Raw genomic sequence first — 13,553 nt, forward strand, 5'->3', positions numbered from 1 at the left:
TTTTCGCCAATTGAGCGCTTACAGATCCCTGCCTCCTGCCCTTGATTGGTCAAAACTAATTTCAAGCCAAAGAAAGTGCAACGTTCACCCTGATTAGAGCTTGCCTGCCATCAGACTTTAAATATTAATCAAAAGACCCAAGGCTTAGATAATAATCTAAAAACCCAAGGCTTAGATAATAATTTAAAGTCTGATTTGTGAGACTACATTGAATCTGATACTTAGCATCGGGCCTAGGCACTGCATTCAGACATCTGCCCCTTATCTGGTTCGCTGCACTGAGGTCTAGCTGCGGCACAACAAGTGAAATAAACCCCCATGAAATAGTCCCACTCCTCCAGGACTGTCCATAAGGACCGTCTGTGGAGAGGACGCCAAGCACAACACACAGACATGAATACACACAGGAATGTTTGCCCGTGTGGACACCCCGGCCCACATGGGTTTGAGCTCATCTTGGCCCAACGCCCGAGCGATAGGATGTGTGTGCACTCTGTCGGGCCAGGGACAGAACGCCGAGTCTATAGACTCACACAGGGAAAGACAATTAAGCGCACAGATTTATTGATATTTCTTTGCAAATACTGATGCATACCTACCTGGCATCCGTCCGTTAGAGACAGCCTACTGGGTAGTGTGCTGGCGCCTGCCATTCACGACCACCCACATACTACAGCCGTACAGATGGGCTTTGTAGCAGCCTGAACCTGAACACAAATCCATCATTCTCTCAAACACACACACACAGACACGCACAAGTGCATCTGCCCTGTTCCTCTGCAACTATAGGAAATTACATAACAGCGCCTTCACTGATTGCAGTAGTCCCGATGACTTGTGGCTTGCAGTGGTTTGAATGACGTAAGGTACAAAACATGCAGACATGCCTCACTACACTGAAGACCTCAAAACATGTTCACGTTAGGGTTCCCATACATGTTCCCATACACTTCTTTGGCTCTCCAAGGCTGGTTACAGGGTTTATTAAGAAGGAGTAACTAGGGATTATTCAACCGTTGGGCCATTTCACAAAGTACCCAACCCTGCTGGTACAAAGTATTTTTTCCGTAGCTGTGGCTTCCCATAATACCACTTCACACTGTGGGAATAACTGTTTGATGCAGATAGCTTAGACCGACTGCCAGTATCTGCCACTTGTTCCAATTAACACCTAGATATATATGCGGAGAAGTGAGAGGGTAAACAATCAAATCTTCCTCAGGATTGGACAAAAAAATTATTCATATCTATAAAATCCTCTATTAGACGCAACAGGGGGGGTTGTTTGAGTTTGGGCCAATATCCAGGACTCTGTAACCACCGACTACAGATCCCAGCACTGATTATTGACATCAGAGGGAAAGAAAAAAGGAAAGGAAAGAGGAGAAGCCACTGGGAGGATTACTGCAATGCTGTAAAATAGTGCAGCGCTACAACGGATTATGCTTCGACTTTCTCCACAGTGGAAAATCATTACAGCGAAAGGTGACCGCGCAAGTCATCCACTCGAATGTTTGAGAATAGGCCTACATCTTTTGAAGAGACTCATCCCCATACACAACACAGACACACACACAAATACACACACAAACTCTCTCACACGCACACACACAGGAGCGACAAGGAAGGGAGCCCAGTGGTGACATTATAGCTCTAAATGTGCCTTACGTACCGAGAGACTATAGCTTGAAGACTCCCCTCACCTTCTGCGCCCCCTCCCCATGGGGGACCCAGAATCACCATCTACCTACAGAGTGCTGGAGAGCGGTCAGTGCAATAGAATAATCCCCCTCTGGTTGTGCTGGTGTGGTCCTCGCGATGAGAGCGACCGATATAATCAGCCAGGACTCGACCCCCTAACCATGCGCATTCATGAGGCCATCATGAAGCATCGGGGGTCACCGTGACAACCCAGAAATCTTCACAGTTCCTGTGGTTTAATGTTTTTTTTTTTTCTTCTTCTGGTTGTTAGCACAAGGTCAAGGAAAACAGGATTACAGTGAGGGGTGGAATTCCAGGGCGCCGCATCACTTACAGGCCTTTGAGATTCTCCCGTGAACGGAAAGAGCAGCAGCATCGCTCCCGGCCAGGATTACTGAACAAAGATAAACAGGGGGGGGGGGGGGGGGGGGTGCGCTCCACACACACACTCACACACGCAACCTACTCCCCCTTGTGACCTTTACTTTTTCGTCATTTAAACCCTTCAGCATTAATCCCATCCATCTTTTGCAGTCCTCCGCCTAAACACAAGTGGTGCAAAAGGAGCATTCCCCATTCCTCCCCGTCCAATGCAACCGTTTTCCTCCTTACATCCATCACGCGTGTGGTTGGGTTGTGCGGTGCGGGGCCAAGTCAGCCCCCACACACTCCTATAGGCTCTATTGTTTCCGAGAGGTGTACTGTGAAGGATAGCAAACATTCGTCAAGTAGGACTGCGGTGCGGACGAGGCGGGAAAGATATAAGGTAGATGAATGGCCAATAACTGGGAGGAAAATAGGATGATTCATCACCTTCACCTTCAGGAAGTTAATTAAGGGGCTGAGAATGGAGAAATATTAATGTATTTCTGTTTGCGATGAGCTCTTCTCCATGAGAAGACTTCCTCAGAGCATTTGATCCAAATAACATAATGAATTGATTTTGAATTATGTCAATGATTTTTCCCAATGATCCGACATCCATGTCGGCCAATGTTTTGACTCAAAAAATATATGGTACACAAAATCTATTAGTATTTATAGCTCGGTGTAGCAACGAGTAACCCTTGCTCTTCATTCGTGTCTATAGGACCACTCTCGACAACGCAGAACAGCTGCTTGCGCTACACGGTGTAGCAATGGCCTGGGAACAAACAAGCATGCTGAGGTAACCTTGCCAACCGAAGAGGAAATTCCCCCAACGTGTCCATTCATGTTAGGATGCAGCGCCTTCACCGTTCTCTCACAATAGCTCTACTATGGTAGCGCGAGCGCACCTTCTGACTGAGGAAGAGAGGGAGCCATTGCTAAGCAACGGGCAAGAGGAGACCGTGAAGCGGTCTTCTATATATACACGCGCCCCTGGACCACGGTGTGCATGTGGGCAGCATGCTGCTGATGCTGGTTGTAAACGCCACACGTAATTACACACCACAAATATAGCGTAATCACTGAGTATTGAGCTGAACAAGCCGTTTGAAAAGGTGTGATGAACTGTCAAAGATAAAGCAATGCTAGAATTGCTTTTGAATGTTGTTTTTTTTCCTGTGTGTCTATAAAGATTTCCAGAAAATGTTCTGCATAATGTTGTGTGGCGAGTAAATATGTTTTGATGTTTACTACGTGTATTAAGGAAAACACTTTTAGAATTCTTCGAAGGGCATTTTAAGACGGAATAAAAGGGAACTGTAATTTTCGTTGAAAACATGGACGTGAAAACTGTATATTCCAAGTGTTTTTCTACAGACTCGAGTTTGGCACACACACGGACGAAAAAACTGACGAGGGAAAAGCTTGCAATGAAAAAGAAAAACCCACGTTTTATTGCACTTAAGTTATAAGAAAATAAAAATTCTAAGTAAATCAAACAAATACACAATCCCTTTAAGGTTTTTTTACTGTCTGTTCTTTTTTTTGCCAGGCAGTTTACATGAACCAGAAAAAACAAAAAAAAATGAACAACATCGTAACACCTGCAAAGCAGATGTGATTTCTCAAACCGGACCATAAATTAAACAGAGGGAGAAAACCAGGTAGAAGATCCAGAGCAAGATTCGTTTTCTTTTTTTCCTTTGTTTAATATACAGTGTTATACCACTTTCACAGTTCAGCTCGCCTTGTGATTCCTGGGGGGGAGGGGGTGGGATGGAGGCCGCTCGCTCTGACTCCCCGAGCGCCTCCCGTTCGCTCGGTCACTGCTCGGCGAGATCACTTGTTGCGTTGGAGCCGCTCAAAAAAAGCATGTGACACTATAAACCGGCGCGTCCCCGTGAGCACGTAGACTCCTGGCGTTTTGTCTCTATATGCTCGCGATGGCGTCCGCTGTTTTTGGGATGCGAACTCACCGGGACTTTTGAACCGGTAAAAGAAAAACAAAAACGATCTTTTTCCTTTTTTTCATTTGATCTCTTCTGCCAAGTGCCGTTTGTAATTTCCCCTCAAGAGCAGGCCGTCAGAGCTCTCGACCCAAGGAATGCGTTTAGGTTTGCCCAGAAACACTCTAACACACACACACACGCACACACAAACACACACGCACCCACAAACACAAACACGCACGCACACAGACACGCAGCCCTCTTACTCAACACCTCGTCTCGACCTCTCGGCTCTCCTGTCTGTTGGACATCCAGCCTCGTGGAGGCACGTTTGGCTCAAGTTTCAGTGGCAAATAAACAAACGAAGAAAACAATGCAAAAAAAACAACAAAAACCCACCAACAAACAAAACACAAACAACCCGGGATGGTATCCGTCACGTTTTGTTTTCCTATTTGCTCGTTTTATTTAATATTTTTCTGCATGTCCTCCATGTCTTTTTTAAAAAGTCCAAACTAAATGAGTTCACCTTGGAATTTCGCCTGGGACTAAAACGTCACAGCAAGTAAAAGTTCAATCCTCTGTTCCGTCCATCTAGCAGCATAAATACAGTTTGGCCACTGGTAAAAAACAAAAACAAAACAAGAAACACAGTACTTGGGAAGGGGGAGGAGCAGGGAGAGGTGGGGGGCAAGAAGGGGGTGGGGGTATTCGGAAAAAAACTCACTTCCTCTGACTTCACTTCCTCTGACCACAGCAGGCCGTCTGAGGAGACGCCTGAACCCTTTTTGAAAATCCTGGACAGCACGTGTTCATGAGGAGACTGAGCTCCCAAACTTGCGCACCCCCCCCCCCCCCCCCCCCCCCGAAAAAAACCCATTGTGTCAAAAACTATAATAACAGCGGAGTAGGCTCTAATACTGCCATGCGTTGCCATGGGCAACCGTGAGACTGAGGAAAAGGCTTCCTTTTTCTTATGCTGAACTGAACGTTGAAACGCGATTCACAGTTGTGTTTTGGTGTGATATTGTGTGACAAAATAAAAACACAAGGGAGAAAAAAATAAAATAATGTGCGTAAATAAAAACGGAAAAACCCCCAAACGGAATTGGAGTGACAAGTTAGTGGGCGGGGGCCAACTGTATAACCCCCCAACCCTTCTCCTTAACCTAGTTTTTGAAACAAGAGAGAGTGTGTGTGCACCACCTTTCCCCACCAAACATATCTGCTCCTAGAATAGTTCCCCTTTCTCAATCTCCTGTGTACCATTTGTTGCTTGTGTGACCTTGTGTGTGACTGTGTTTCTGTCTGAGTGTGTATGACTGTATGTCTGTGCTTGTGTCTGTCTGTCTGTCTGTGTGTATGTGTGTGTGTGTCTGTCTGTCAAGCATGGGTGGGGTGGAGGGGAGAGGGAAGGATAGAAAATAATATATCTTTATACATCTCAGCATCCTGTCTGTCAGCTTTATGTGAAGGAAAGTCTCAGTGAAGCCGTTGACTTCAGAAGAGTCACTCTTCCTCGTCATGCTCCTCCTCTTCCTCAGGGGGGGGGGGGGGGGGGGTGGGGGGGAGGAGGAGGGGGGCGTCGACCAATCAGGGCTCCTCCGCCACCTCCCGTGCCGGGTCGACCCCCTCCTCTCTGATCTCATGCAGGCGAGTGCGGCGGCTTAGATGAGTGGCGGTCAGTGGATGGCAGCTGGGTGGGTCTCCTCCTCAGTTAGGTTGGCCAATAGGAGGACAGGAAGGGCGGTTCCAACCGGTGGTCTTCCTGGAGGGAACCGGACTGCCGGACAGTAGTGTGGACAGCCTTGGGGGGGGTGGGGGGGTGGGGGGGAGAACTGGCCGAGGCGAGCGCCGGGCTAGTGTCGATTTGGGGTGAGCTTTTCAAATCTTCCCAGCATCCCCACTTCACCCTGCCTCGCAGTCCTCCCTCCCCCCCCCCCCCCCCCCCCCACGCCCCATACACCCTGCTCTGTATTGTGTGTTTGTGTGTGTGCGTTTCCATCCTCCACACGCCCTCCTCCGCCCCCCTGGGTCTCTTCCTCCCCACTTCTTCGTCCTCTGCTGCTGCTGCCGCCGCCTCACTTCATGTCCACGTCAAAGTCCAGGACCAGCAGCTTGGTCTCCTCGGTGCCGTTGCGGCTGCCCACCGCACACACCAGCTTGGTGTTGGAGGCCCGGATGCGCCACACCACGCCGCCGCTGCCGCCGCTCTCCAGGGTGACCAGGTTGCGGATGAACTCGCCCGTCTTCAGGTCCCACAGCTTGACGGTGCCGTCGTCCGAGCTGGTGATCACAAAGTTCTTGTTGAACTGCAGGCACGTCACGGCGCTCTGGTGCTTGTGGGGCCCTGGGGGAGAGAGGCAAAGGGAGGCAAGGTCAGGGAAGGACCATCGTCGCATTAAGATGGGTCATGATGAGGAGAACAATAGGGACGGTAATAATAATAATAATGATGGTCGTAATAATAATGGCAACAAATGACTACCAGCAATAAAATACACTGAAATTAAAGCCCATAAAGAAATATAGTAACATAAACTAGAATAACGATGACAATAATGACAACAACAATGACCATGATTTGGTTAGCCCTTACCCTAAACCTGAGCTTATTTCTTTATGGATCTAAATGCAAGCGCTATTTTTTTCTACTTTTGGCTACCAAAGGCAAAATGATGCTCCAACATGCAGGTGAGGAAACCGCTGAGTCGTCAACACCTTGTCTGAGAGAGTGAGTGAGAGAGAGAGTGAGAGAGAGAGTGAGAGAGGGGCGATGGGAGGGCGTGGCCAGGTGCGGAGGGGAGAGGAGCAACCGATACTGCAGCTACTACTGCGACGCGGCCATGCTGACACTGCAGGTGTGTTTATTTGTTGCCGTCGGTAACCCAACACCCTAAGACTGGGGAGTGCCGCCGGTTGTTTTGCCTGCTTGACGAAACTCAAACACACACAACCACAACCACACAACCACCGCCCTCTTTAACACCCCCTGCGTCCCCCAGCCGCTGCATCCTCATGAGACCCAAGGGAGTGCAGCTACTCTGATTTCCCTACAGGCGGGGAAATGATATCGGAATATAAATCAATTAAGGCTTCGGCAAACCTAAAGTGCCTGCAACACAACCAATGGAAGAGCCACATCTTTCCATTTAATCCCCTGATTGTGTTTTTCCAGGGAGAAGCACACGGCTGCCATTTTGCAATACAAATGCGGGATTGTTCGTTAGCGAGGCTGTTTGTTTCCCTTGTTTCTTCTCCCTTTGCGTTAATTGGAAGGGTTTACAAAACCCCTTTTCCCCGGCTCCACCCCCAGCCCTCGGGTGGGGGTGGGTGGCTCACGCTCTGAGCGACGGAGGCTGTTTCGGCGGCCTATTGTCTTTATCTAAACACACTAATGAACAGCACACAAATTGCCCGCTGACCTAATTATGTGACCTACAAAAACTAAAAAGAAAAAAGAACCTCCCCCATCAGCTGCTCTCTCTCTCGCTGTGCCCCGACCCTTCACAACCCCTCTCTCGCTCTCTTCACAAGAGACACCTCCTCTCCCCTGATCTCCTCCCCCCACCCCCCCCACCTCACCCTCCAAACCCCATGCCCCCTACCACTCATCCCCTTCCCTTTCATCCCCCCCCCCTCGCCTCTCTCGCGGGGGCTTCCCTTTGTGCTGCACGTCCCGGTTTGGGATGGAACAATCGGAATAAATGGTCTAGGGCTTCCTAACGGGGGCTTTGGAGGGAGCGGGGCGCAGATGTGGGGGGCCATTAGGCGGGCACCGAGGCCCGGGTGGGTAGAGGGGCGGGGTGCGACTGTTCTGAATCTCAGGCGCTACATTTTGTATCTTTCCTTCTCCATAGACATCCCGCCTGCTCATCTCAGAGATATTGTCTTCCGAATCTTTTCTTTCTTGAGATGAAACTTCAAGAAAGAATATAAAAGGAAAAATAAAAAATAAATCTAAATTCCCTGCCTGTAAACCAAAATGCATTTCTCCAGTACTGTGAACTACGATGAATCCCCGCTAATTGTAACGTTTAGAAAATAAAATCGCACCAGGCAATTCAGTGCCTGTATTAGAAGACTCCCCTTCCTGTGCAGCCAAGCGTAGCATTTAAGCGTGGGCCAGAATAAAAACACAACATCTCCGCCGTTTCGGATCAATGTGTAATTCCCCTCACGCACGGCCCGCTGGTTCTGGAGCCTTCCCCCACGGCCCGAGCACTGTTCCACCGCTTGGTCGCCCTCCAAGAAAACAAAGCCCTTTTCAAAAAACCATTTCTAGCCCAGCCACAAAGCCATCCCCCCCCCCCCTACCCAGCCCCGGCCCGGGTCCTGTCGGCTGGCCGGTTCTCTGGGACGGGCTCACCTTGCAGGGTCTGCAGGCACTGGCCCGTCTTGATGTCCCAGATCTTGACGGTGGAGTCGGCGTTGCCGGACACCAGGATGTTGTCCTTGAGCTCCATGCCGCTGGTGAGCGACTGGTGGCCCGTCAGCGTGTGGATGCAGTTCCCCGTCTCCACGTCCCACACGCGGATGGACGTGTCCAGGGAGCCGCTCACCACGTGGATGCTGTCAAACTACACACACACACACACACACACACACACACACACACACACACACACACACACACACACACACACACACACACACACACACACACACACACACACACACACACACACACACACACGGGTCAGGTTTTACTGATCATGTTAATAGAACAGCGGGCAGTGGTGGTCACACTTCCACAGTGTGCACGTAAACTCCACACACTAGTACGAGTAACAAGTAGCCATCCACCCACTGACCGACCACACCCACAGCAGAGAATAGCATGGGGACTGTGGACTGGGGGATGTGTTTACTGTTTGATGGTGACTGTGATAAAAAAACAAATCGATATCTGATTATCTAACAATAAGCAACACTGAGACTTCAGTAGTGTAGGTCAGAGACAATATATGTAGTCATTGGACACAATACACAAAATAATTTGTATTTATATTCATAGGCTATAGATTGAATTAATAGGAAATTCAAGGTTGGCTGGGCAAACAACACCCACAAATAAAACGGTAAACAGTGTAACAACGGAATAATAAATACACCAACTATCACAGCCTGTCTTACAACACAATGACAGACAACCTATCAGAGCCTGTCTTACAACACAATGACCGACAAGCTATCACAGCCTGTCTTACAACACAATGACAGACAACCTATCAGAGCCTGACTTACTACCCAATGACAGACAACCTATCAGAGCCTGACTTACTACCCAATGACAGACAACCTATCAGAGCCTGTCTTACAACACACTGACGGTACATAGCCTATTGCAGTACACAACCTTTCGCCGTGGGCGGTGCAAGGTTGATGGGACGGGTGGAAAATGCACAGTCATCACCCAGACTGGATCAGGGCACGTCGTCGAGGGCATAGGGGTCATCGCACACTCACACTGTATGTGTGTGTGTGTGTGTGCGCTCATGAAGGTGTGTGTGTGTGCAGTTTGGTAGGGGAATTGCATTATGATAAATTAAATAAACCTTTAAAAAGTGCATGGAAGAGAAAGGGCACTGGGTTAAGAATTGACCCGTAAAATGGCTCGTCTCCAACACAGTCGGATGAACTAAAGTTCCTCTGCTCTAGGAGGGAACACTCCAAGATACAGAGAGTCAATCTTTTGAGTAAAAAAAGAAAAAGAATAGCGGGGGGCCTTGGGGGTTCGTTCTTCACGGGAACACGGTATTGCACTGCAAAAAAAAGACAGAACATTCTGGACTACAATAACCACCCAGCGGATTTGTACCATGTTTTGAACAACATTGCGGTGTAGTCCACATTGGCCAGTCCCTTTGAGATAAGACTCTGGGTGTCCTCATCCATCACCGGCTCACTGAAAGCCGCGGCAGGATTTAGGAGAGGAATACTTCACCGGCCCGTCGATGCTCAAAATCGTTTGGGAAATAATTGTGTTTACTACGTTCCCTCTCCACCGGTGGCTGGTGCTGACTGATGTGACGCATGCACCCGCTGAACTAATGATGAGGCCGACCTAATGGCAGGGAGCAGGGGTGGGGGGGTGGAGGCGAGCGGTTCAAAATGGCTGCTCCTCTCGCAATTACACCGCACTCAATTATACAAGGGACGGGACGGGCTAACCGCTGAAGACGTCACACAAAAAACTAATATTTCATCGTTTTACTATTAACCCTTTCAAAAGTCTCAGACGTAATACAGATTAAAATAAAACTTTATGAATTGCTCCCATAAAAGTCCGGTACCACCTTTCACTAGCTTCGGCGTATACCTATTGTGTTGTGCCAACCATGACGGCTCAACGGGCAACGCATGGCGACACCACTGCTGGGGTTAGGGGTACAATCCCCGGTTCAGAATCCTACCCACGCAAGCCAACAAATGTGTGCACCAACACAATTTCACATCCATGTATGTACGGATAAAAGGGTCCAAAAGAGAACACACACACGCGTCATTCCACCACAACTCTCTTGGCATTCCCGGAATGGACGACCAGCGCCCAGCAGTGACCAGTAGCAGGGGGGGGGGGGGGGGGGGAGGCTCACCTGCAGCGAGTACACCCGGTTGGTGTGTCCCTGCAGCGTGTGCAGGCAGGTCTCCGTCTCCGGGTCCCACACCTTGACCATGAAGTCGTAGGCGCCGCTGACCACGCGGCGCCCGTCGTACTGCACGCAGCGCACCGCCGCCACGTGGCCCATGAGCACGTGCAGACACTGGCCCGTCTCGATGTCCCACACGCGCAGCGTGGCGTCACGGGAGCCGCTCACCACCCTGAGGGAGGGAGGGAGGGAGGGAGGGAGGGAGGGAGGGAGGGATGGAAGGAGGGAGGGAAAGAAGAAGAAGAGCCTTAGATTACTCCAGTTGAGGCTTGTGCGGAGCTTTGCTCAGGATGCACAGTCTTTCAGTAGTGAGTCACGGCGTTGCCCTGCTACAGGAGATCATTGTGAAATGTTGGTATAGCGGCGTTCCTTAGGCTCCTCGGTGTTGAGCAACACATCTGCCTTTGACTCCCGGGGCCTCCTCTTCCCCCACGCCCGACCGCAGCGGATAATAAAAAGGGCAGGTGCTCACATTATATACGTCCCTGCCTCCACACAGCCAAACCGCCCATCGCTGCATTATTCATGTCCATACTCGAGGACACAAAAAACATACCGCAGACCTCACTCGACACAGTGCGTGTGTGTGTGTGTGTGACGGTGACAGAATGGGGCATGTTGCCCTTTTCGGAAACAAAGTGCCTCGCAGCCCAACCATCCCCCCCCCGCCACACACACACACACACACACACACACACACACACACACACACACACACACACACACACACACACACACACACACACACACACACACACACACACACACACACACACACACACACACACACACACACAACGCTGTCAGTAGCCATGTTCTCCTGCTCTGTGAGCAATCAAACGCTAGGGAGAGACCTCGGAGGGCCCCGAGGCGGCAGAGGAGTCTCTGGAGTGCTGTAGAGTGAGTCAATGGAGTGAGCGGCTTACCCCGCGACAGCAGCTCACCGTCAGGGGCTGCGTGGCGGCTGGTGCATGGTGGGTAATGTTATCCTGTATGCGCGTTGCCTCAGAGGCCTGCTCCCTTGGTGTAATAAGGTGGGAGGGAGGGAGGGAGGGCTGGGGGGGGGCTGGGTGGATTCTGTAGTGGAAAAGCCTCACCGGGGAGCGGGCTTGTTAATAAAGCCTTTGATGGAAACCTGTCGCAATGTTTTCCACATCGACTCTGAAAACAACAAATAAACGCGCTGATGAAAGGTTGGAGGACACAATGTGGAGTGTGCCAGGCTACATGTTGTGCGGATAGCGTCGACTGCTAGAAGTGTTGTGCCCCCAGTAGCCTTGTTTGGTAATTCATTTATTTCATCGCCGGCGACAAAAGCTAAACCAACACTCGAGTGCCAACGCATAGCGCCGGGGCAGACGCGTACGCTAACCCCAATCAGAGAGCGAGGCATGCGTTTCTCCCGTCACTCTGACTGACAGCCCGGGGGGAAGCGAACCCTGTGACACTGCGGGGGGGTTGGGGGGAGTGTGGTGGCCATACCTCTTCTCGTGCAGGTGCATGCAGCGTACTGTTGAGGTATGCCCGTAGAGGGTGTGGATACATTCTCCCGTCTCCGCGTCCCACACCTTGAGCGTGCGGTCGGTGGAGCCGCTGATGATGATGTTGTCCCTCATCTGGGACGACCACACGCCGCCCGTGTGGCCCACCAGGGTCCGCAAACACTGGAGGGAGAGAGAACACACACACACAAACACCATCGATAAACAAGACGACGTTGGGGAAATATTGGATGCAAACATGACGTTTGCATAGCATTCGGCGGACGCTTTTAAAAACAACACCATCAGAGTTGGAGTAAATACCAAAAATGTCTGGTAGAAATACAACAGCTACAGGATTCAGATTCGTTTGCAGATCATCATTTCCATTTGGTTCATTTATTATATACAACTATAAATATTGGACGTTTTATTTGGGAAAAGAACATAGCTTGCTGCGCCCTTATTGGTGGGTCCACTGCCCCCCCCCCCCCCCCATCTGCTCTGCCCTTTCCCCCGCCGATCAAATGATTGTTTAATTATCGTTGTACCAGTGCAAGCGAGGGCTCTCATATCAAAAGGGCTCTGAGAAGTGCCATTACCAGCCCAACGGATGCATTACCCCTAATTAGGCAAAGCAGATGAGCTATTGATCACAGCGGTTACAGCAATCTTTTCTGATCAATTGGATTCCCGGCTACGCCCTTTGGCCCGTTCACACTCCCAATCTAATTATCCCTAATATCTTCAATTAACATGTCTGAGGGGGTGGCACGTGGCTTCTCATTGGCTGTTAAGTTTGGTCCGGACCGTGGTTTATCGGATCACCCTGCGGCTGGGGCCGGGGCGATGCAGAGCGCGGAGAGGTGTTTTACCGCAGCAGCAGCAAAATTAGGAAGACGCATCGTCTCCGCCTCCCCGCCCTCCGGCCCTCTTTGGATGGAGAGAACCCATTCACTGACTCGCTCATTAAGGTCATTTACCGTCAGCCGGCTGATGTGACGTGACCTTACCGCCGGCCTCACTGCGACGTTAAAGAGCCCTGCCTGCCGTCCATCTGCCCGCCCAGGTCTTTGTATACTAATTAGTTAAGGTAATGAACGGATCAAGACATCTGCTGAGCCCGCAAGGGAAGAACCCGCAATAGGAAGATGACAACCGGCAACGTGGTTTGACGCTTAAGCAGCTTTGCGTTATAACCAAACGAGGGGTTTTATTCACAATCACTTGTCAGCCCTTATACCGCATGCATAGGAGCAGACCGCAAACGGAAGGAATATTGTAGACGACCGAGGTCTTTAGGGAGCCATCATATTTTTTTAGCAAGGCAAAGCCAGAGGTTCATGTTCCAGGAAGGGGAATCACGCATGTGATTAGAGCCTGCTCACACGCGGCGTGTG

General features: G+C 50.2%; 1 protein-coding gene across 4 annotated transcripts in view; it reads right to left on the bottom strand.

Moving 5' to 3' along the window:
• Positions 1-3,495: 3,495 nt before the first annotated feature.
• Positions 3,496-13,553, bottom strand: part of fbxw7 (F-box and WD repeat domain containing 7) — an 86,132-nt gene continuing 76,074 nt past the window's right edge. For all 4 annotated transcript variants that reach the window (XM_030350489.1, XM_030350492.1, XM_030350490.1 and 1 more), the window contains 4 exons: positions 12,155-12,336; positions 10,619-10,844; positions 8,389-8,599; positions 3,496-6,369 (listed from right to left, as the gene is read on the bottom strand). In XM_030350489.1, coding sequence (XP_030206349.1) covers positions 6,101-6,369; positions 8,389-8,599; positions 10,619-10,844; positions 12,155-12,336 — 888 coding nt within the window. In that variant the 3' untranslated portion in view covers positions 3,496-6,100. The remainder of the gene's footprint in view (positions 6,370-8,388; positions 8,600-10,618; positions 10,845-12,154; positions 12,337-13,553) is intronic.

This window comes from Gadus morhua, chromosome 3 (assembly GCF_902167405.1).
Source record: "Gadus morhua chromosome 3, gadMor3.0, whole genome shotgun sequence".
Lineage (NCBI taxonomy): Eukaryota > Metazoa > Chordata > Actinopteri > Gadiformes > Gadidae > Gadus > Gadus morhua.